We start from the raw sequence: 20243 nt of genomic DNA, 5'->3' as shown, positions 1-20243 counted from the left end.
AGATTTCGTCGCCACCAGCTGGGCCATCTCTGCAGAGGAAGCTGCCAGAAGTTCTTCTGCCTTGTCTTCTGCGTATTATCAGAACCAACCAACCATCGGCGGAACATGTTTGGTAAGCGCTTTTGCATTTTACTACAAATGCTCTTTTTTTCAATGATTTTCACGCCCTTTCAGACCTCTGCGGAAAAAAACGTAACCGTGATTCATGGTCAATTCAACGCGGGGGACAACGGGGACAACTTAACAATCTCGTCGTTTCGGCGGCGGTGGCACCGACACCAGGTGCGGTTCAAGGACAGCTAAACAAGGTGCAGCAATGAGCAGATTGAAAAATGTTTTACCGGATAAAATAAAATAAAAGGCAAATATCAATAAATAATGACTATATTTATTTCAATTCAACATTGTCAATTCAATTGAAAGACTAACCTTATTTTGAAAAAATAATCGGGTTTGTTTCAACAAAAAATCGACATTGTTTCAACAAAAATTCAAATTTTGATCAACAAAAAACTGCGTAGATGCAGCCAATTACCCCGATTTAAATCAACAAAATCTGAGGGTTGATTCAATGCAAAAATTTTGTTGATTATATTCAACAAAATATTTTGTTGAATCAAACCTCGTACAGGCTGATTCTACAAAACATTTTTCTGCGTGTGCCAATTTAATGCTGAGATTTGCTGAATACAAATTTTAATTCATTTTATTGTTCTACTATTTTCACAACCAAATCTGAATTTCCAGACCAAAAAATGATTTTTTTTCAATTTCGGGAATTCCCGGGACAAATTATAGAAAATCCCGGGATTCGGGAATTCCCGGTTTAGGAAAAATCCCGGGATTTTTGTCCCGGGAATTCCCGGGATGGACGCACTAGTTAGAAACGAAACCATCCGCAGAGGAATTTAGTGGCCGAGACATGGTCACCCTGTTTGAAAAATGTCGCACGTCGTACGAGTTGTCGCACGGTTTTGATTTTACCGTTTCGATATCGATTGGTCGAAAGGACGACAAACGTACGACAAACACTCGACATGCCCGACGTTGTTTTTTCCATCGATTTACCTTCAATTCGACGTCGATTATCGTCGACGCAAACAGTTTGACAGTTCTCTTCAGTTGAACTTGTTCGGACTTGATTGCAACCGAGTCGAACAAATTGTTGTTGGTTTTAGGCTTTGGGAGGATTTTGGCCAGTTTAAAGGTAAGTTGTATTCTAGATTGAATTACTTTTTCTGCCGGAAAGTTCCGGCTGGAGTGGGCGACAACCGAATCAAATTGTCTTGTATTCCAGATTGCGGTCTTCGTGGCGGTATAGGAGGAAGAGGAGGACGGGAAATATGGATTACTCGGCGAGCCATTCCGGAAGACGGGAGGGAAGGAACCAGTTTGCGATCGAGGAAGCCGTTAGTGTTTGGTGTTTTACTTTCCGCGGGAGGTTGCCTCCATATCTAATGGAACTGGTGAGTCATGTTTTAGAAACGATGGAGGAGGTGTGCTGGGAGTGCGATTGGACGATCGAAATTAAAAATTAGATGAACATCACAAATTCTTAACTTTTAATCCAATAATGCTTAAAAAACTTCAACGCTGATTTGATTTGATAATTGTAAAATTAAATTATAAAGTTTTTCATTCTTAATTTAAAATTCTAGCATTCCAGAACTTAAGAATGCAAGAAATTGAAAATTCTAAATTCATTTAATTTCTTGATATTGTGCAAATTGTTAATATTCTTAAATTATACAATTCATTAATTTAAAATTCTCAAAGTCTTCAAATATAAAAAAAAAACTCTAAAATATGAAAATTTTAAAATTGACAATAATTTAAATATTAAAATTCCCTAATTCTTAAATACAAAATTTTTCAATTCATAAATACTAAAAATCTAACATTATAAAGTTCATAAATTCCCAAAACGTTAGTCGCACGAGTTGAAATTTTGAATTCTAAAATTCTAAAAATTATATGTTCTAAAATTCCAAAACTGTAAATTCTAAAAATGCTAAAATTCAAATAATTTATATTTTTGAATAAAAATTATCAAAAATTCTATTTGTTATAAATTCTACGCATTTAAAATTTTAGAATTTTAGAATTTTAGAATTGTAGAATTTAGAAATTTAGAATTTTAGAATTTGATGATGAGATGATGATGCTGAAATTTGTAAACGTTTGATCATTAAATATTTTTAGAATTCTCAAATTTGGTACAATTTTTAAATAATAATAATATTGTCGGATTTTTTAATTATTTGCAGTAATTTGAGTTTTATACGTTTTTAAATTTAAATTTTTAAGATGTCTTCAATTAGAATTCTTTTAAAAAAACCAATGCGCCATGGGTTTTCTATGTACATAGGACATTTTGTAAAAGTAAGCGAGAATAAATAAATTTAGTTTTTCTTTTATAGTTACAAAATATTTGAATATTACATATTTGAAATTGTATTGTTTTGAAATATTATTATTATTATTATTGAATACTGAATTTAATTTATAAATTCTTGCGAATTGTTGATTGATGTTATATTTTTTCAGGCAACAAACATATTCTGATCTGATCCTGCCGGAAACCATGCGTCCCCGTGTGGTCCCGCGTGGCTTCCGTAGAACCTACGGAAGCAGCCTCTCGTACTCCGGTAAACATCAATCCGTCGGAGGTTCAAGATCGTCGCCAAGGTGTCGCATCCGGGTTTTGATCAGCGCGTCGAGGAGCAAAAGTCCAACACGGCCAAGATGCTGCCACGGCCGCCTCCAACATCCAAGCAGGAAGCTGCGGTCAAGGCAAATCCCGAAGGAAGCAAAGTTGGAGAAGAATCGGCGATCCGCAAGTGAAATTAAGTGAACAAGTAAATATTTTTGTGAAATTTTGACAGTTGAAATAAAAAACAATAAAAACAAAACAACAGTTTTTCAACTGCAACATAACCTAAAAATCGAAATGACAGCACACGACAATAGCACGACATTCTAAATAACAAAACCGTGCAACGTCGGTCGAATGTCGTACGACAATGTCGTACAATTTCGATCATCGATCGCACGACAAATACGACATTTTGGTGCAAAAACGTATGACATTCGCGCGAAAGTCGCACGACATTGTCGAGCGACGTCGTACAATTGCACGGACGACAAACGACGGACGTCTGACGGACTTTTCAGTCAGGGCAGATATTCACCGGAATTTTTATTCCGACGATATAAAAAAAATGTCTCGAGTGGTCCCAACTGGCTACAAATTTCCATTCGAGCAGTTTTTACTTTTTTCTACAACCCTGACTGAAAAGTCCGTCAGACATCCGTCGTTTGTCGTCCGTGCAATCGTACGACGTCGCACGACAATGTCGTGCGACTTTCGCGCGAATGTCATACGTTTTTGCACCAAAATGTCGTATTTGTCGTGCGATCGATGATCGAAATTGTACGACATTGTCGTACGACATTCGACCGACGTCGCACGGTTTTGTTATTTAGAATGTCGTGCTATTGTCGTGTGCTGTCATTTCGGATTTTAGGTTATGTTGCAGTTAAAAAACGGTTGTTTTGTTTTTATTGTTTTTTATTTATTCGAACTGTCGAAATTTCAAAAAAATATTTACTTGTTCACTTAATTTAACTTGCGGTTCGCCGATTCTTCTCCAACTTGGCTTCCTTCGGGATTTGCCTTGGATTGATGTTTACCGGAGTACGAGACAACGTGGGTTTGTGGAGTACGAGAAAACGTGGCTGCTTCCGTGGGTTCTACGGAAGCCACGCGGGACTACACGGGGACGCATGGTTTCCGGCAGGATCAGATCAGAATATGTTTGTTACCTGAAAAAATATAACATCAATCAACAATTGGCAATAATTTATAAATTAAATTCAGATTTCAATAATAATAATAATAAAATTTCAAGACAGTAAAATTTCAAATATTTCAAATATTTTGTAACTATAAAAGAAAAACTAAATTTATTTATTCTCGCTTACTTTTACAAAATGTCCTATGCACATTGGAAACCCATGGCGCATTGGTTTTTTTTTTTAAAAGGAATCTAGAATAATCAAAATTTAAACATTTAAAAAGAATTAAAAATGAAGATATAAAAAAAAATAAATTTAAAAACGTATAAAACTCAAATTACTGCAAATAGTAAAAAAAACGAAAATATTATTGTTATTATTTCAAAATTGTACCAAATTTGAGAATAAAAAAAATAATGGACAAACTTCAATCATCAAATTCTTAAACCCTAAAATTCTAAAATTCTAAAATTCTAAAATTTTAAAATTCTAAAATTCTAAAATTCTATAATTCTAAAATTCTAAAATTCTAAAATTCTAAAATTCTAAAATTCTAAAATTCTAAAATTTTAAAATTCTAAAATTCTGAAATTCTAAAATTCTAAAATTCTAAAATTCTAAAATTCTAAAATTCTAAAATTCTAAAATTCTAAAATTCTAAAATTCTAAAATTCTAAAATTCTAAAATTCTAAAATTCTAAAATTCTAAAATTCTAAAATTCTAAAATTCAAAAATTCTAAAATTTTAAAATTCTAAAATTCTAAAATTCTAAAATTCTAAAATTCTAAAATTCTAAAATTCTAAAATTCTAAAATTCTAAGATTCTAAAATTCTAAAATTCTAAAATTCTAAAATTCTAAAATTATAAAATTATAAAATTATAAAATTATAAAATTATAAAATTCTAAAATTCTAAAATTATAAAATATTCTAAAAATCTTATTTTCAGAATTTGAATTTTAAAATTTGAGAGTACCTCAATACCAGAATCATTTAATTCAATTCGTGATATTTTTTAAACTTCTATTTTTCATCAGAATTTTTTTAATTTTTACATTGTAAAGTCCTTGACAATGTTCAAAAGTTAATAGATTTTAGATTTTTCCAATATACAATTTTAAAATTTAAGAATTTTTAGATTTTTTTGAAGAATTTTTAAAAGTTAACTTAACCTAACATTTTTAAAACTAAAAAAATATATTTTGTAAAATTTTGGAATTTTAAATAATTTGTATTTTGCAATTTTTTTATTTTTTTTGAATTTTTTAATTTTGTATTTTATTTTAAATTATCAACAATTTTAGATGTGCATTTTTTTTATTTTTCAGAATTTTAAGAAATTTGCTAATTTTTAAAATATTTTGAATTTAAAACAAATAGAATTTTTCAATTTTTTTTATTTGAAAATATAAATTATTTGAATTTTAGCATTTCTAGAATTTACAATTTTGGAATTTTAGAACTTATAATTTTTAGAATTTTCGAATTCAAAATTCCAACTCGCACTACTTACGTTTTGGGAATTTAAGAACTTTATAATGTTAGATTTTTAGTATTTTAGTATTAGAATTTTAGTATTTAAGAATTAGGAAATTTTAGTTTTTAATTTTTTGTCAATTTCAAAATTTTCACATTTAAGAATTTCATTTTTTTTTTAATGTTTGAAGACTTTGAGAATTTTAAATTAATAAATTCTAGAATTTAAGAATATTAACAATTTGCACAATATCAAGAAATTAAATAAATTTTGAACTTTCAATTTCTTGCATTCTTAAGTTCTGGAATGTTAGAATTTGAAATTAAGAATGAAAAAAATTTTATAATTTAATTTTACAATTATCAAATCAAATAAGCCTTAAAGTTTTTTAAAGCTTTAGTATTTTAGATTTTTTTCATTTTTGAGTTTGGAATTATTGGATTTAAAAGTTAAGAACTGGTGATGTTCATCCTATTTTTAATTTCGATCGTCCAATCGCACTCCCAGCACACCTCCTCCATCGTTTCTAAAACATGACTCACCAGTTCCATTAGATATGCGAAGCAATCTCCCACGGAAAGTAAAACGAGTAAACCATATTTCCCGTCCTCCTCCTCCTCCTCCTCCTCCTCCTCTTCCTCCTATACCGCCACGAAGACCGCAATCTGGAATACAAGACAATTTGATTCGGTCGCTCGCCTACTCCGGCCGGAACTTTCCGGCAGAAAAAGTAATTCAACCTAGAACACAACTTACCTTTAAACTGATCAAAATCCTCCCAAAGCCTAAAACCAACAACAACTGGTTCGACTCGGTTGCAATCAAGTCCGAACAAGTTCAACTGAAGAGAACTGTCAAACTAATAATCGACGTCGAATTGAAGGTAAATCGATGGAAAAAACAATGTCGGGCATGTCGAGTGTTTGTCGTACGTTTGTCGTCCTTTCGACCAATCGATATCGAAACGGTAAAATCAAAACCGTGCGACAACTCGTACGACGTGCGACATTTTTCAAACAGGGGTGTATTCCCTGACTGAAAAGTCCGTCGGACGTCCGTCGTTTGTCGTCCGTGCACTCGTACGACGTCACACGACAATGTCGTGCGACTTTCGCGCGAATGTCATACGTTTTTGCACCAAAAAGTCGTGTTTGTCGTGCGATCTATAATCGAAATTGTACGACATTGTCGTACGACATTCGACCGATGTCGCACGGTTTTGTTATTTAGAATGTCGTGCCTTTGTCGTGTGCTGTCATTTGTTATATTTAGGCTTTTTTTAAAGAAAAATTCAAGTTTTTTATTATTATATAGGATTGTTATTATTTTTTTGTAATTTAACATGATACTGGAATAACCTTCCGAACATTTTCACTATCACTGCACTTAATTTCACTGTTTTCAAAATAACTGAGATAGATCCTGGTTCTGAGGCCATTGGCCATCCCATAGATTCTGGTTCTGATGCCGTTGGCCATCCCACGACGACCGAGTTCGATTCCGTGGGTCGTTCGTCCACCCCCATCGTCTTCTCCCGGATGTCTTTGAGCATCTGGGACCTGCGATACACATCCGGAACCATGCTGGGATTGCTTGTTTGACTGTGATCCGAACTGGCCGCTGTTGCCCTGCTAAGACGGTCGTTTTGGAATGTATCGTTGTCTCATATGGCTCATGTTGCCACCGACTCTTCTTCCTCCGCCACTAGTAGCAGGCCTGGCAGCAGCATCTCGGAAATAATTTTGCAACCTTTGATGAACGGTGGCAGAAGCATCTCGGAGATGCTCGCTCATGCCCTTTTCGTTTGGACCACGCACGAGTAGTTCTCCAAGACGTTCTCCAATCTGTTGTGCAGATTCGCGTTTTTTTGTTTTGCATGCCGTTGCCGTATTCTTGAGCTGCATCAGCTGATCGCGCGAGTATTTTCTGCTTTCTGGATGGATTGTCCGGAACCCACTGTTCCGCGTCGTTCTCGATGAGGTTAAGCTAGCACGACTTTTTGGCAGGAATCATCGATGCGGTGGCGGCCTTCGCTGGCCTGTCGGTGGCGTTAATTCCGTCGATTCTTGCGTTTGAACCGCTCCGGCACTTCCGCTTATATTGGGTGACTTCTTGCTTCATTTCCGCGGGGCTCGGATGGTGCGGGAGATGCTGCTGGGTGTTGAAATGATAAGAGAACATAGAGGTTCTCTAGTCCGCAGCGGTGATCGTGCGGGGACATTTGCATCTGTGGCATCTGCGGCGGTCCGTGTTGGTGAACGTGTGGCGGCGGATGGCGGAGATGTGTTGGTGGTTTATGATGCATCGGTCCCATGCCGGCGGGAGGTCCGCTCAGTTCAGGAGTAGCATTACATTCGGAGGAGTTGTGTTGTAGGTCGGAGTTGACGGCAGGTTGAGGCTGTTGTGTGAAGCCTGCTGTTGTTGTTGTTGAGCTCCGGATCCGGCTGTAGATGTCAAAGAGGAGGTAGGAAAAGCCAAATCGTTGCATGTACGTCCTCATGTATTTTAGGATTGATGATGGAAATGGCTCGCCACGCTTCATTATGGTTTGGGGGGGTAGCGAATTGGGCAACGGAAACTACTGCATCTGCGGAGTAGGATCAAGTGGATTAGTGGCACTGTTCGTAAGAGAGGCGACAGGATGATGAAAGAATTTGGTGGTATTTACATTGAAGAGACCGCCTTTACCACCAGCCGGATGGTGTTGGCCTTGGGCCAGGATCGGTGCTGACTGTGGGGAGGCCAATGACATGCCCGGCTTCGAACCATATTTCCACGGGTGGCTCGGTATCCGGCTGTACTGCATCTGAATACACGAGGTAAAGAACGGTTCTGTGGATTTTAGCCAAGTTGCCGAGAATCACCCAGCACAATCTGTCACAACTTACCACTTCGGCTGCTGCTCGCACTCTGACTGCGGTGACAGCTGCCAACCGAGGCGGAAGTGCCGAACGCGAGTTGCGTTACGCGAGCGTCACAAGCGCGTCCCGCAGTGCTGCCAGCTTACAATAATATACAGTATCTCACATCCCCTCCCTCAGCATAAACTACATCTAGGAAACTTTGAGTTTTGAGAAGTGTCTTTTGTCTCTGACGATTTACCGAGGACATTCCGCGCCAGGTTTTTCCCACGGGGCGTTCGCACTTTCTTTTTGCAGTGGGATTATAAACGTCATTCTGTCATTCCCTTCCCTCTTTGCAGTGGGGCAAGAAACGTCATCTCAATGTTTACCTTTTTCTCTCATCGTTGTAAAAATAATCAGTTCAGTTAGTCAAGGAAACAATATTCTGATCCGACCTAAGTTTATTTGCGAATTATTGAAGTGTCTATCTTTCAAGAACACTCATTGTCCCACTGACCGTTCCCCACGTTCCCTTTGCCGATACCCTGATCGTGCGAAACAAAGTGAATTTTTCGAAAAGAATGATCACAAAATCCAGTTATTGCTGCTCCGCAACAAAAACGAAATCTTTCAAGTGGCTTGGAACTCGTTTTTCCCTTCCTGGACGCTGGATTGGTGCAGTTTCACGAGTTGGTTGCTGAGCCTGATGCTGCTGCAAAGCTGTTTCCGGCCGAGTAGCGTCCTCCTTGTCCTTTTCCAGGTCATTTGCTTTGGGCCGCCATTCGCTAACTTTCCTGGTTTGAGAGACGTGCCTTTTAAGCACTTGACCCGCATCATCACAAAGTACTAGCATTCCGTTGTTTTCCCCGGTTACACAGTACTTGCGCGGATAAAATCGTGATTCCCCCTTCGCGCGAGTTTGCCGCTCGATCACCACCGAATCTCCTAACTTGACTCGACACTCACGCGCACTTCGCTTTTGATCTTCTCGTTCCTTGGCGAGCATTTTTGACTCCCGGTCTCGCGAATCAAGAACGTTGTCATCGAATGAAGATTGTCCGGGACATACAAGAGGCAGTCCTCGACGGATTTTTCGTCGCGTCATCACTTCCTCTGGCGGGATCTTCGTGACTGCGTGTGCGGCTGCATTATGCGCGTTAACAGCGGCGTTCAACTCGTCGACGTAGCTTGTGTTGTTCGTGGCGGCAGCGATCATCGACTTGTTTATAAGCTTCATGGAAACCTCCGCCAGCCCATTTTGCTGCGGGTAGAGTGGAGTAGAGAAGACAGTCCTTATGCCGCGCCCTTCACAGTACCGTCGATAATCCTCGCCGTTAAACGGCGGACCGTTGTCCGACTTCATACATTGTGGGTAGCCTTCTTTTCAAACACAGAATCGAGAGCTTTCCTCGTTTCTTCAAAGCTGGTGGATTTAACGGGCTTGGCGATTACAAACCTTGAACGATAATCTACGATTACCAGGATATATATTCCTCCGAATCTCGAGTACGGCCCGTTGAAGTCGAGTGCGATTGTTTCCCACACGTTTTTCGGAGCGAGAAAACGCTGCATTGGAGTGGGCTTTTCCGGTCTACCGTTAGTGGCACAAACCGCACAAGATTCAACCCAAGCAACAGCATCCTTGTTCATGCTAGGCCACCACACGCGCTCTCTCAGGATGCTCTTCAGTTTCGCGGCAGACGGATGGCCCTCGTGAGCAACTGCCAGAGCTTTCTGACGGAGTGTTTCGGGAATTACCACGCAACCCGCCCTGATCAGGATGCCGTCGCGCACAGTGAGTTCGTCACTAAGGGACTCGAAAAGCTTGAGCTGGTGCGACCAGTAACCCGTGTCCAGAGCGTCCATCACCTATTTAATGAAAGGTGTACTGTTCGTAAGCAATACTAAATTATTTTGTCAATATTACCTTTTGAAGTTGATCGTCATCGATCGTAGCGGCCTTAATTTCCTCCTCCGTCAAGATTTGGACTTGGTTCGCCTGTAAGCACGCGATCTCCCACGGACTGTTTTCCTCCTCGAACGGGCCATCGTTCCCGTCGTATAGTCGCGATGAGGGATCAGCGATGTTTTCTCGACCGCTCACGTGTTCAACCAGGAATTTGTAGGGGCTCAACCGAAGCGCCCATCCATCGGCACGAGTTAGAGCACGTTTCGTGTTCTCCCGTGAGCGGTCTAGTATGAACGTGACACCCTGTGCATCAGTACGTAGAACGAAAGGACGCCCGAGAAGGAAGTAAGAATAGTGCTCAACTGCCCAGACTGCCGCCAAGGCCTCCCGCTGGTTCTGTGGGTACAGTTTCTCAGTCGGGGTGAGGGCTTTTGATGCGAAACTTATCACTCGTGGGGACCGCTGACTACTCTGCTGAACGAGAACGGCTCCAAGCGCCTTCGGGGAGGCATCGGTGTATAAAATGGTCGTGTCGTTCTCGGAGAAATACCCGAGAGTGGTAGTGCAATGGACAATTTGATCCTTCAACCCCTGAAACGCCCTTTCCTGGTCGATACCCCACGACCATGCATTTGCGCTGGTTACCGCCCAAAGGGGGCTTGCAGTGTCGGCGAACTTCTCAAGGTACGGACTCATGAATGAGGCCAACCCAAGGAAGCTTCGCAGCTCGGAGACGGTCGATGGGTGTCTGAACCGACGGATGTCCTGAATCTTCTGCTCGTCGATGTGGAATCCTTCCTGGTCCAGCTCGTGTCCCAGAAACTTGATTCGGGTCTTCTCATACTCGCACTTGGTTGTGTTCACCGTCAGGTTGTTCTCACGAAGGATCTTCAGAACTTCCGTTAGCGTTTTCCGCAGCTTTTCGATACAGTCCGCGTAGATCAGAATATCATCGATATAAACGATGATGTTGTCAACTCCGCGGAAAATTCTGATCATTTCCCGCTGGAATATTTCAGGAGCCGCATTCACCCCGAACAGCAACCGTGTGAACCGGAACATTCCGTCTTCTGACAGAAATGTAGTGAGGTCTCTCGATTCGGGATGTAGCTGCAGGTGGTAGAAAGCGCTGGACAAGTCCAACTTCGAGAAGTATTTCGCCCCGTGGAGCTTGATCCGTATCTCGTCCAGCAACGGCAACCGGAAATATTCCCGCTTGATGGCCTTGTTTGGTGCACGCATATTTACAACAAGCCTGAAGTCCCCCTTGCCTTTAGCGACCGCGGACAATCCGCTGATCCAGTCTGGTGCCTTGACCACTCGTTCTATTATCCCTTTGGCTTCCATTTCCTGCAGTCGTGCCCTAGCACTCGCTCTGTAGGCGGCTGGGACGTTGTAATATGCGTTTTTAGTAGGTGGGATCGACTTGTCGACGCTGAACTTAATCAACACGCCCGGCATTTTGGGAAACTCTTCAACGCTACAGTTGTTAACAGACGGGCCAACTTCCAGCAGCCGCAAATCACTCGCCGTTGATCGGCTCAGGAGGGACTGGCCTCCATCTGCGACAACTAGAAATTAGGCTACGATCACGGGTTTCGCATGTCCGACCACCTCAGCAATGGCCTTGAACCGACACGAGACGGTGATCGACTTCGCTGAAGCATATGATCGCAGGTTTTTCGTTGGTATTTCCATCGGTTCGAGCACCGCTTGGCCAGCATGAAACTCCCGCTTTAGGTTGATCCAGTCCTTACCACCAACTAAGTTTACGTCCGCCCCGGAGTCGATTAAGAACTGGATGGGACTCGAAGATCCCAGGCGAAGGTTAATCAGCGCGTCCGCGAGTGTGAGTGCGTTTATCTGGCGAAAAATAAAACCATGTAGAGTTAGGTATGAAGAATCGATTTGTATTTCCAATCCAAAACAAAAAAATTAAGTCATCACCACCCTATCCGAACTAACTACTGGTAGAACGCTCATCTGGGTCAGTTCACTTTTTTATTACCTTGGAGTCCTCGTCGTCGGTCCATCCGGAGTGCTCGACATTGTTTGCCTCCTGCTTTGCCCGACAAACGGATGCAAAATGACCTACGTCACCGCACGAAAGGCACTTCCTCTCCAGCGCGGGGCAGGTGCCGAACTTGTGATAAGATTTGTTGCACCTGGAGCATCGGCCGCGGCGGTCTTGTTCGCGGACCCTTCCATTCCTTCCGTCTCGTTGAACGTTACGGTAACCACCTTCGTTGTCCCGATGCCCAACCGCTCGCTTCCGCTGGTCGTAGACACCCTCGTGCTTGCGTTTTTCCCGCCTGGAATCTTCCCGTCCACTTCCACTTTCGTAGTAGGGCCAAGATCTGCCGACCTCCTCGAGACGCTTTGGGCTTTTCCGTACTCCGGCTGCTTCGAAGCGAGAGTCCGGCGCACGCCACCTTTGTGAGCGCTGCTCGACAGCGAATGCTTGAGGCAGCTTCTCTTCAGGTTCCGCTGGGGTTGACTTCTTTGCGCGGGTTTCAGTGCGGCCGGCCATCTGCAAAATGGATGTAGTACTCATGCTGAGATTGTGACACATGTCCGCCACACCTTGGTTGCTCATTCCGGCCAGCAACTGGCTGCGAACAAATCGATCTTGGTCGACCTTGTTATATCTGCAGAGGCGCGCTTTCTCCATCAGGCGCGCGTGGAATGCAACGGTCGGTTCATCCGGACCTTGCTTGAGGCTTTGGAACGCGACGTGTTCAGCATCCAGGTCGATCATTGAATGTAGATAGCGTTCCACGTTGTGCACAAACCGGTCGTACGCGTTGGGGTCCTGGAGACTGGGACGAAGTCTTCCAGCTGTAATTATTCCCTGCAGTTTTGGTCCCATTGCCAGGAACAACATTTGCGCGCGCTTAACCTGGTCATCAACGTTCGCCACCGAAACCGAGATCTCGAATCGATCGATGAATTTGTTCCACTCGGCCCACATCTGGTTGCCGGGAATGTCTTCAGGGAAGGGTTGAATGCTCTCAAAGCGCAGGTTGATCCCCGAAGCCATGGATTGTCCTCGCGCGTTATGGCTCCAGGATTCTTCGCGGGGTGGCAAATCATAATGGCCAGGTTGGTTGGCAGCAAACATCTCCTGTATTTGATTGAGTGCCCCTTCGAATTGGTTCAATCGCTCCATGAAAGCTCGGTTGTCCTCGCGACCCGTTTTGTTTGCATCGATGTTCACGAGCGGCCCTTTCGCCCGAGGAGGATCGGTATCGTCGTTTTGAGCGTTTGCTGCAACGGGTTCCGTCTGATCCCTTATCTCCTCCTCCTCTTCGCTGATCGTCCAGTGTCCGGAGCCCGTTGGGACTCGCACGTATCTTCCAGCCGAGAACATCTTTGTGCTGTTGTGTTGCATCAGAATTCTGCAAAATAATTAAGAAAGGGAAAGGGTTTGTAAGCCCCACAGAATTTTGAATTCTCAATTATTTCTGTTAATTTATTCGGTTGGCCTGGTTCACTTTACAAATCCGCATTCCTGTTCAATTTATGATTCCGTGACAAGTTCCTTGGAGGCAATCAGACGTCCCTTCTGTCCCGCTCTGATTCGCAAACAGATAATTTCCTCCGATTCCGGTCTGACTCGTAAACAGACGGTTCCTTCCATCCCGGTCTGACTCGCAAACAGACAATTTCCACCGATTTCGGCCTGATTCGTAAACAGACGGTTTCTTCCGGCTCAGTCTGATTCGTAAACAGACGGTTTCTTCCGGCTCAGTCTGATTCGTAAACAGATAATTTTCTCAAATTCCGGTCTGATTCGTAAACAGACGGTTCCTTCCGGCTCAGCCTGATTCGTAAACAGACAATTTCCTCCGATTCCCGTCTGATTCGCAAACAGACGGTTCCTTCCGGCTCAGTCTGATTCGTAAACAGACAATTTCCTCCGAATCCGGACTGATTCGTAAACAGACGGTTCCTTCCATCCCGGTCTGACTCGCAAACAGACAATTTCCACCGATTCCGGCCTGATTCGTAAACAGACGGTTCTTTCCGGCTCGGTCTGATTCGTAAACAGACAATTTCCTCCAATTCATGTCTGATCCGTAAACAGACGGTTCCTTCCGTCCCGGTCTGATACGGAAACAGACTATTTTCATCGATTCCGGTCTGAATCGTAAACAGACGGTTACTTCCGCCTCGATCTGATCCCCAAACGGACAATTCTTTCCCTCCTGGTCCGATTCCTAAACAGATCATTTCCTGGCGGCCACTCTGGACAATTCACTGGTATCTTTTCCTTTTTTTTTGCCTTTGCGGTCCACGGACCGCAATCTGCAACTCTGGCAATTTGACGATTCTAACCTCAAAATCACGGATTGAGGTTCCCGCTCGGATCATTCTTCTATCTCGCGAGGCGCAAGCAAAATACCGTTTTTTAATTGATTTTCGCTTTGTTTCTCACCCCACGTTCGTAACTGTGCTGGGTGATTCTCGAACGACTTTCCAACAACAATTAATTCTGGCTCCTGGCAGGATCGCCATTGTGGATTTTAGCCAAGTTGCCGAGAATCACCCAGCACAATCTGTCACAACTTACCACTTCGGCTGCTGCTCGCACTCTGACTGCGGTGACAGCTGCCAACCGAGGCGGAAGTGCCGAACGCGAGTTGCGTTACGCGAGCGTCACAAGCGCGTCCCGCAGTGCTGCCAGCTTACAATAATATACAGTATCTCACAGGTTCCCAATAAATATTCATAGAAATAGAAAGTAACTAACTACCTCTAACTACTTAAACCAACTTACCAACCAACTTTTTGCTCCGATTTGGTTTTGCACACTACATTTTCAACCTCAATTTTTAGCTTTTGTTCAATCCGGTCTGAACAAGTTTTTGCTTGATGTAAACTGTCAAAGTTTTTTCGCCGACGCCGCCGAAACGTCAATCTGTCAGAAAATCGATGCAAAAAACGATGTCATGCATGTCGATTGTTTGTCGTCCATTTGTCGTCCTTTCGACCAATCGATATCGAAACGGTAAAATCAAATCCGTGCGACATCTCGTACGACGTGCGACATTTTTCAAACAGGGTTGCGTGTACGTACACGAAAAAAAGTGAGGTTAAATTTTGTCCGCCCAGCAAAATCAAATGGTGCGCTAGTGTGTGTACGCGAAACGTCATAAAGTTCTATGGAGCACTTCCATTCGAGCAGTTTTTGCTTTTTTCTACAATGTATTTCTTATGGGGCGAACTGTCAAAAACTGCTCGACTGCGGGTGCTTCATTAAGTTGAGATTTGCCAAAGGGCCCAGTTAAGACAAATTTTCACCATAGTAAACTATCTACCGACTTTGTTTTGACAATTTCAAATCTTTGTATGGGCTTGGTTATTGAAAATATGTGTTCCTCTTTTTAGCGGTGTATGCACTTCGGAAGGAATCGGTTTTCAGGGGTGTTAAAAAACACCCAAAAAGCAAAAACAAAAAAATTTGGTTTATTGGACCTTTTCAAATAAAAAACTCCACATTTCAAATCATATTAAACTCAAAGAACCCAATCAGTAGACAAATCTTAATCTTCGTTTGCAGTTTCCCGAATAATCAAATACTTTGAATTGGATGTAGAGCAGAAGAATGTTTTCAGTGTTTTGGCATTTCTGGCTCTCAAAGGTACACGCCACGCGGCATTTCAGAACGAGGAATGGAACCAATATAAAATAGCTTCGCAAGATGAAAAAACTCGCGCTGTTATTTCGATTTATTTCCGAAATCATAATAGTAGTGGAAAAGATGTTCCGTCGAATAATCAAGATGATGATTTTTTTTAGATTCCTTTCACCGATCTTTCGTGCGCGAGAGAGGAGAGCCGTGCTTCCTTCGGATTTTTTCTCTTGATGAACGTTTAAAGATTTTCTTTTGATGATGATTGATTCATCGCTGGTACATAGTGAAATTTTCAAAAACTTTTGTCGTAAAAGGTTTTAATTTAAATGTAAGGTATGCACTTTGGAAGAAACCGGTCAAGAAAAATTTCAAATGGGCTGCACTGCCCCTGATCACATAAATGTCCCATATGCATTTTCATCGATTTCGAGTTATTGATGCAGTTTGGTTCAAAATTGTGTGCTCTTTCGAAAGAGCCTATAACATCCAGTACTTTGTTACTTTTAATGCAGCGAATTTTAACCAGTTTTCAATACAAAGTAAGTTAATTTCTAGATTTAATGCTTCTACTTTAGGTTAGCCAAATTCCTTGCCCAAGCTGTACCGATCCTTAAGGTCCGCTAGACATTTGTCACCGGTGACATCCGTAGACCCTAGGCTGTGCCGGTTCCGGATGGACACAGATTTTACCGGCTCGACGTTCACGTTCACTTCCATTTTATCATATATACAGTCATCCCTCATATTCGGAACAGTTTACAGATCTGCCAATGTTCAACAAATCATAGAAAATCGATAATTGAACATAATGATTTGGTTTTTCCTTCATTTGAAAGCTTTACTTGCGATCTTTCGTTTGATGTATAGACCGGCTGTACATTTTTACGTTTTATATCAAGTTTTTAAAGAAAAACATTGACCCTTGAAATCCACAAATTCGGAACACTTTTTTCTTACGATGTAAACAAACTTTTTTTCTCTCCAGGAGTACATATTTTTTACAAAAAAAAAAAAAATGATTTCACACTCTGAAACCAATAAAACTCAAGCTTAGTGATGTTTTAAACATGGTCTGATAACTTTTTAGTGAAAATATCAGGTAAATTGGGTCCTAAAATGAAGCTTAGATTTCTGATATTATTGTTTACAGCGATAAAGCTTATTTTTCTGAGTACAATGACCCTTTGTACGACCACAAAGAGTTTAAAGTGGATTTTTAAATCAATTTTGAAAAATTAACCTCGCGGTCCTTCTTGATAGAAAAGCTCCTACTTGACAGCTCGTTCCAAGGGGACCATAGTTGATCCATCAAAAAAATGTTGTCTTGTCAAAAAAATTATTTTGCATTAACATGAAAAAAAGTGAGCAGAAATGCTTTTAAACCGTGTTTTTACCGTTGTACACAAAAATTGACATAGGGCTTTAGTACCCAATTCAGGTGTTTCACAATTGCGGGAGACACAATAACATCCCACAATCATGGAACAGGCAATTTGGAGGCAGTGTTTTGCTACTCTTAAAAAAACAGTCTTTAATGAGATTTTTTGTTCAAAAAGTACTATTTTTACTAGTGAAATGGCAAGAGAATGTCCAAATAAAGGTCCTAAAAATAGCAGAGACGACAGAAAAGTTGTATTTTGCATCCTACACTGGTAAACAGCATTACACTTTTTTCAGTTCACTTTTACACACTTGTATGGGATTTTTCAGTTCAAGTATGATTACACACTTTCGTGTAATCGTACTTGAACTGAAAAATCCCATACAAGTGTGTAAAAGTGAACTGAACAGTGTGTAATGTTGATTATCAGTGTATAAGGCTTTCTAGGCCCAGTGAAAAAAATATAATTTAACTCAAAAATGACGAACTCCTCGTCACAGTGTCCTGATGCAAACAATCCCTGTTTGAAAAATGTCGCACGTCGTACGAGTTGTCGCACGGTTTTGATTTTACCGTTTCGATATCGATTGGTCGAAAGGACAACAAACGCACGACAAACACTCGACATGCGCGACATTGTTTTTTCCATCGATTTTCCTTAATTTCGACGTCACGATTTTCGTCGACGCAAACAGTTTGACAGTTCTCTTCAGCTGATCTTGTTTGGACTTGATTTCAACCAAATTGAACCAGTTGTCGTTGCTGTTGGGCTACTGGAGGATTTTGACCGATTGACAGGTAAGTTGTGTTACTTTTCCGGAAAGTTTCGGCTGGAATGGCGAACGGCCATCATAGTCTTATGTTCTGGATTTCCAGATTTCGGTTGTCGTGGCTGTGAAGGACGAAGACGGTGGGCCATGTTCCGGTATCGGGAAGAATCGGTCTGCGATTGAGAAAGCGGATTGGTGTTTTGCTTTCCGCGGAAGTTGCATTCCCAAAGGAGAAGTAGTTTCCGAGTGTTGAATGTGTCGGAAACAGAAGGAGGGAGACGGAACATTCAAGCTCGGGAGTCAATCACTGTTCCGCTTGAATAAAAAGGTGGAGGAGGACGAAATAATAAACTCCCGCGACGTTTCTAAACAGCCAGAATTTGTTAATGGAACCGGTGAGTAGTGTTTTGGATGAGGTGTATTGGGAGTGCGTTTGTATGACGCAAAACAAAACATAAACATAAAACTAATAATTCGACGAAGAAAAATATTCAATTTGAAAATGCACAATTTTGTATTTAAGATTTTTTCATTTAATAATTCTAAAAATTTCAAAATTCTTAACTTAACTTCTGAAATCCTAATTTCAAAAATTCTAAAAAGATTAAGTTTTTTTAAAGTTTGGAGGGTAAATGATGTATTTAAAATTTTAAAATCCAAACATAAATAAATATATAACTCTTTCGTTCTGAAATAAAAACTAAAAATTCTTAAAATTCCAAAATTCTTAACTTCTGAAATCCTAAATTTAAAAAAATCGAAGGTTCTAAAATTCCTAAAACTATCAATCTAAAATTCCATAAATTTTTATTTTTAATTCAAAAAAATAAAAATTTGAAGTTTAAAATTCCAACATTCTTAAATTTTTAAATTTACACAATTCCTTGCTTCTTTTAAAATTCTTCAAATTGCATAATTTAAAAAACCATTGAATCTTGAAATGAGAAAATTCAAGGTTATTTATAATCTTGAGAATTTGAAAAAAAAATAATGTTCCTAGTTTTAATAAAATTCTCAAGATAACATAAAATGCTAAAACTCTAGGCTACTATCATAAACATAAACTACAAACATAATAAAATTCTTAAATTCCTACATTCATAGATTCCAAAATTGTGAAATTTTCGGCTTTACAGAACTCTTAAAATCTAGTATTTGAAAATCCTAAAACCAAGTGCTTACATTCTGATATTCTGGAAAATTGTAATTTAATTCTTCAAGTTTTAATATTCCAAATAATTTAGAAGTTTTAAAATTCCTGAAAGTCTTAATACTTTCAAATTTTTCGTTTTAATATTTTAATATTATAACATTTTAAAATTTCTGATTCCTAATATCTTGAGGTTTGTAATTCTAAAAATACAATAATAAACTAGATAATAAGTTTTTAAAATTATCTATTTTTATGTTTTACAATTTTGTGATTTCAACTATTTGGGGTTTTTTTTATAAATATTATTTATGAACTTTGATATTAACTTTGAAAAATATTTGCAACGGCATTTTGAAAATATTTATTTTTGTCATTGGATATATCAGAACCTCACTGCTACCCACAATAAAATCAAACATAACATGTTTAATTTTTTTAAACCCAAAAATTCTAAAGAAAGTCAGCTTTAAAATTTCAAAACATGAATCTTTCTTTCTCAAAATTTTGAAATGCAAAATATTTATAAAACACGTCATGTCTTAATATTTTTAAATTCTTGAATCCTGCAATTTTTTTAAATTATTTTATTCGTTCCAGCTCTGTACAAACAGTTTCCAGAGTGCTTTTTGCTGGACGTGGACCAGCAAGAGGAAAAGGACAATGAAAATGCGTTGGTGGTGTTGGACTTCTAGCGGAATCTCAAAAGTGCAATTATCAAAACTCAGTCTTCTTCCTGGAGATACTTTCGGCCGAGAACATCCACCGGGTGAAGGCGATCGAGGTGGACAAACTTCCCACGGGGCAGCACTCGAACATTGGAAGGGTAGACAAGCAGAACCTTTCCAAAAGTGGTTGGCCATCGTCGGACCAAAAGGAGTCGGTTTGTATTTCCTTCTTGTGCAACGGCCAATCCCGTCACTAAGCGAAATTAAGAAAAGTATGGCTGCAGTGATAGTGAATATTTCAAAAACAAAGTGCCAGGAGAGTGCAAACTAATACAAATGAATAAAAATAATGAAAAACATAAACAAAGTGAATTTTATTTTGAAAATAACCTCAAAATACCAAAATGACAGCACACGACAAAGGCACGACATCCTAAATAACAAAACCGTGCGACGTCGGTCGAATGTCGTACGACAATGTCGAACAATTTCGATTATCGATCGTACGACAAATACGACATTTTGGTGCAAAAACGTCTGACATTCGTGCGAAAGTCGCGCGACATTGTCGTGCGACGTCGTACGATTGCACGGACGACAAACGACGG

The 20243-nt window shown here is 40.3% G+C and overlaps 2 protein-coding genes and 1 long non-coding RNA gene across 4 annotated transcripts; 1 reads left to right on the top strand and 2 right to left on the bottom strand.

The window, feature by feature from the left end:
* The first annotated feature begins 1034 nt into the window (after positions 1-1034).
* On the top strand, positions 1035-2854 carry LOC6047541. The gene is made up of 3 exons (XR_005278634.1): positions 1035-1207; positions 1298-1466; positions 2548-2854. It is a non-coding gene; the product is annotated as an uncharacterized LOC6047541 (long non-coding RNA).
* A 4486-nt stretch (positions 2855-7340) lies between these two features.
* LOC119770745 lies at positions 7341-15091 on the bottom strand. 2 transcript variants are annotated; one of them, XM_038266175.1, is made up of 2 exons: positions 14809-15091; positions 7341-8082 (listed from the first exon to the last, which is right to left on the bottom strand). In XM_038266175.1, exon 2 carries the CDS (start codon positions 7816-7818, stop codon positions 7372-7374), a length of 447 nt encoding a protein of 148 aa, XP_038122103.1. In that variant the 5' UTR covers positions 7819-8082; positions 14809-15091; the 3' UTR covers positions 7341-7371. The 2 variants fall into 2 exon arrangements, with proteins under 2 accessions (XP_038122103.1, XP_038122104.1); XM_038266176.1 differs by lacking the exon at positions 14809-15091 and having other exon boundaries at positions 7341-7863; positions 7945-8099.
* LOC119768901 (uncharacterized protein K02A2.6-like) lies at positions 7855-11489 on the bottom strand. Its single transcript, XM_038260686.1, has 6 exons — positions 10047-11489; positions 9485-9988; positions 9086-9380; positions 8165-8278; positions 7945-8108; positions 7855-7863 (listed from the first exon to the last, which is right to left on the bottom strand). The coding sequence occupies exons 1-6, from the start codon at positions 11487-11489 to the stop codon at positions 7855-7857; spliced, it is 2529 nt and encodes an 842-aa protein (XP_038116614.1).
* Positions 15092-20243: the final 5152 nt, after the last annotated feature.

The sequence above is a fragment of the Culex quinquefasciatus genome, chromosome 3, assembly GCF_015732765.1.
Source record: "Culex quinquefasciatus strain JHB chromosome 3, VPISU_Cqui_1.0_pri_paternal, whole genome shotgun sequence".
Lineage (NCBI taxonomy): Eukaryota > Metazoa > Arthropoda > Insecta > Diptera > Culicidae > Culex > Culex quinquefasciatus.
Note: the sequence above shows the minus strand (reverse complement) of the source record. Positions and strands in the feature narration are given on the sequence as shown.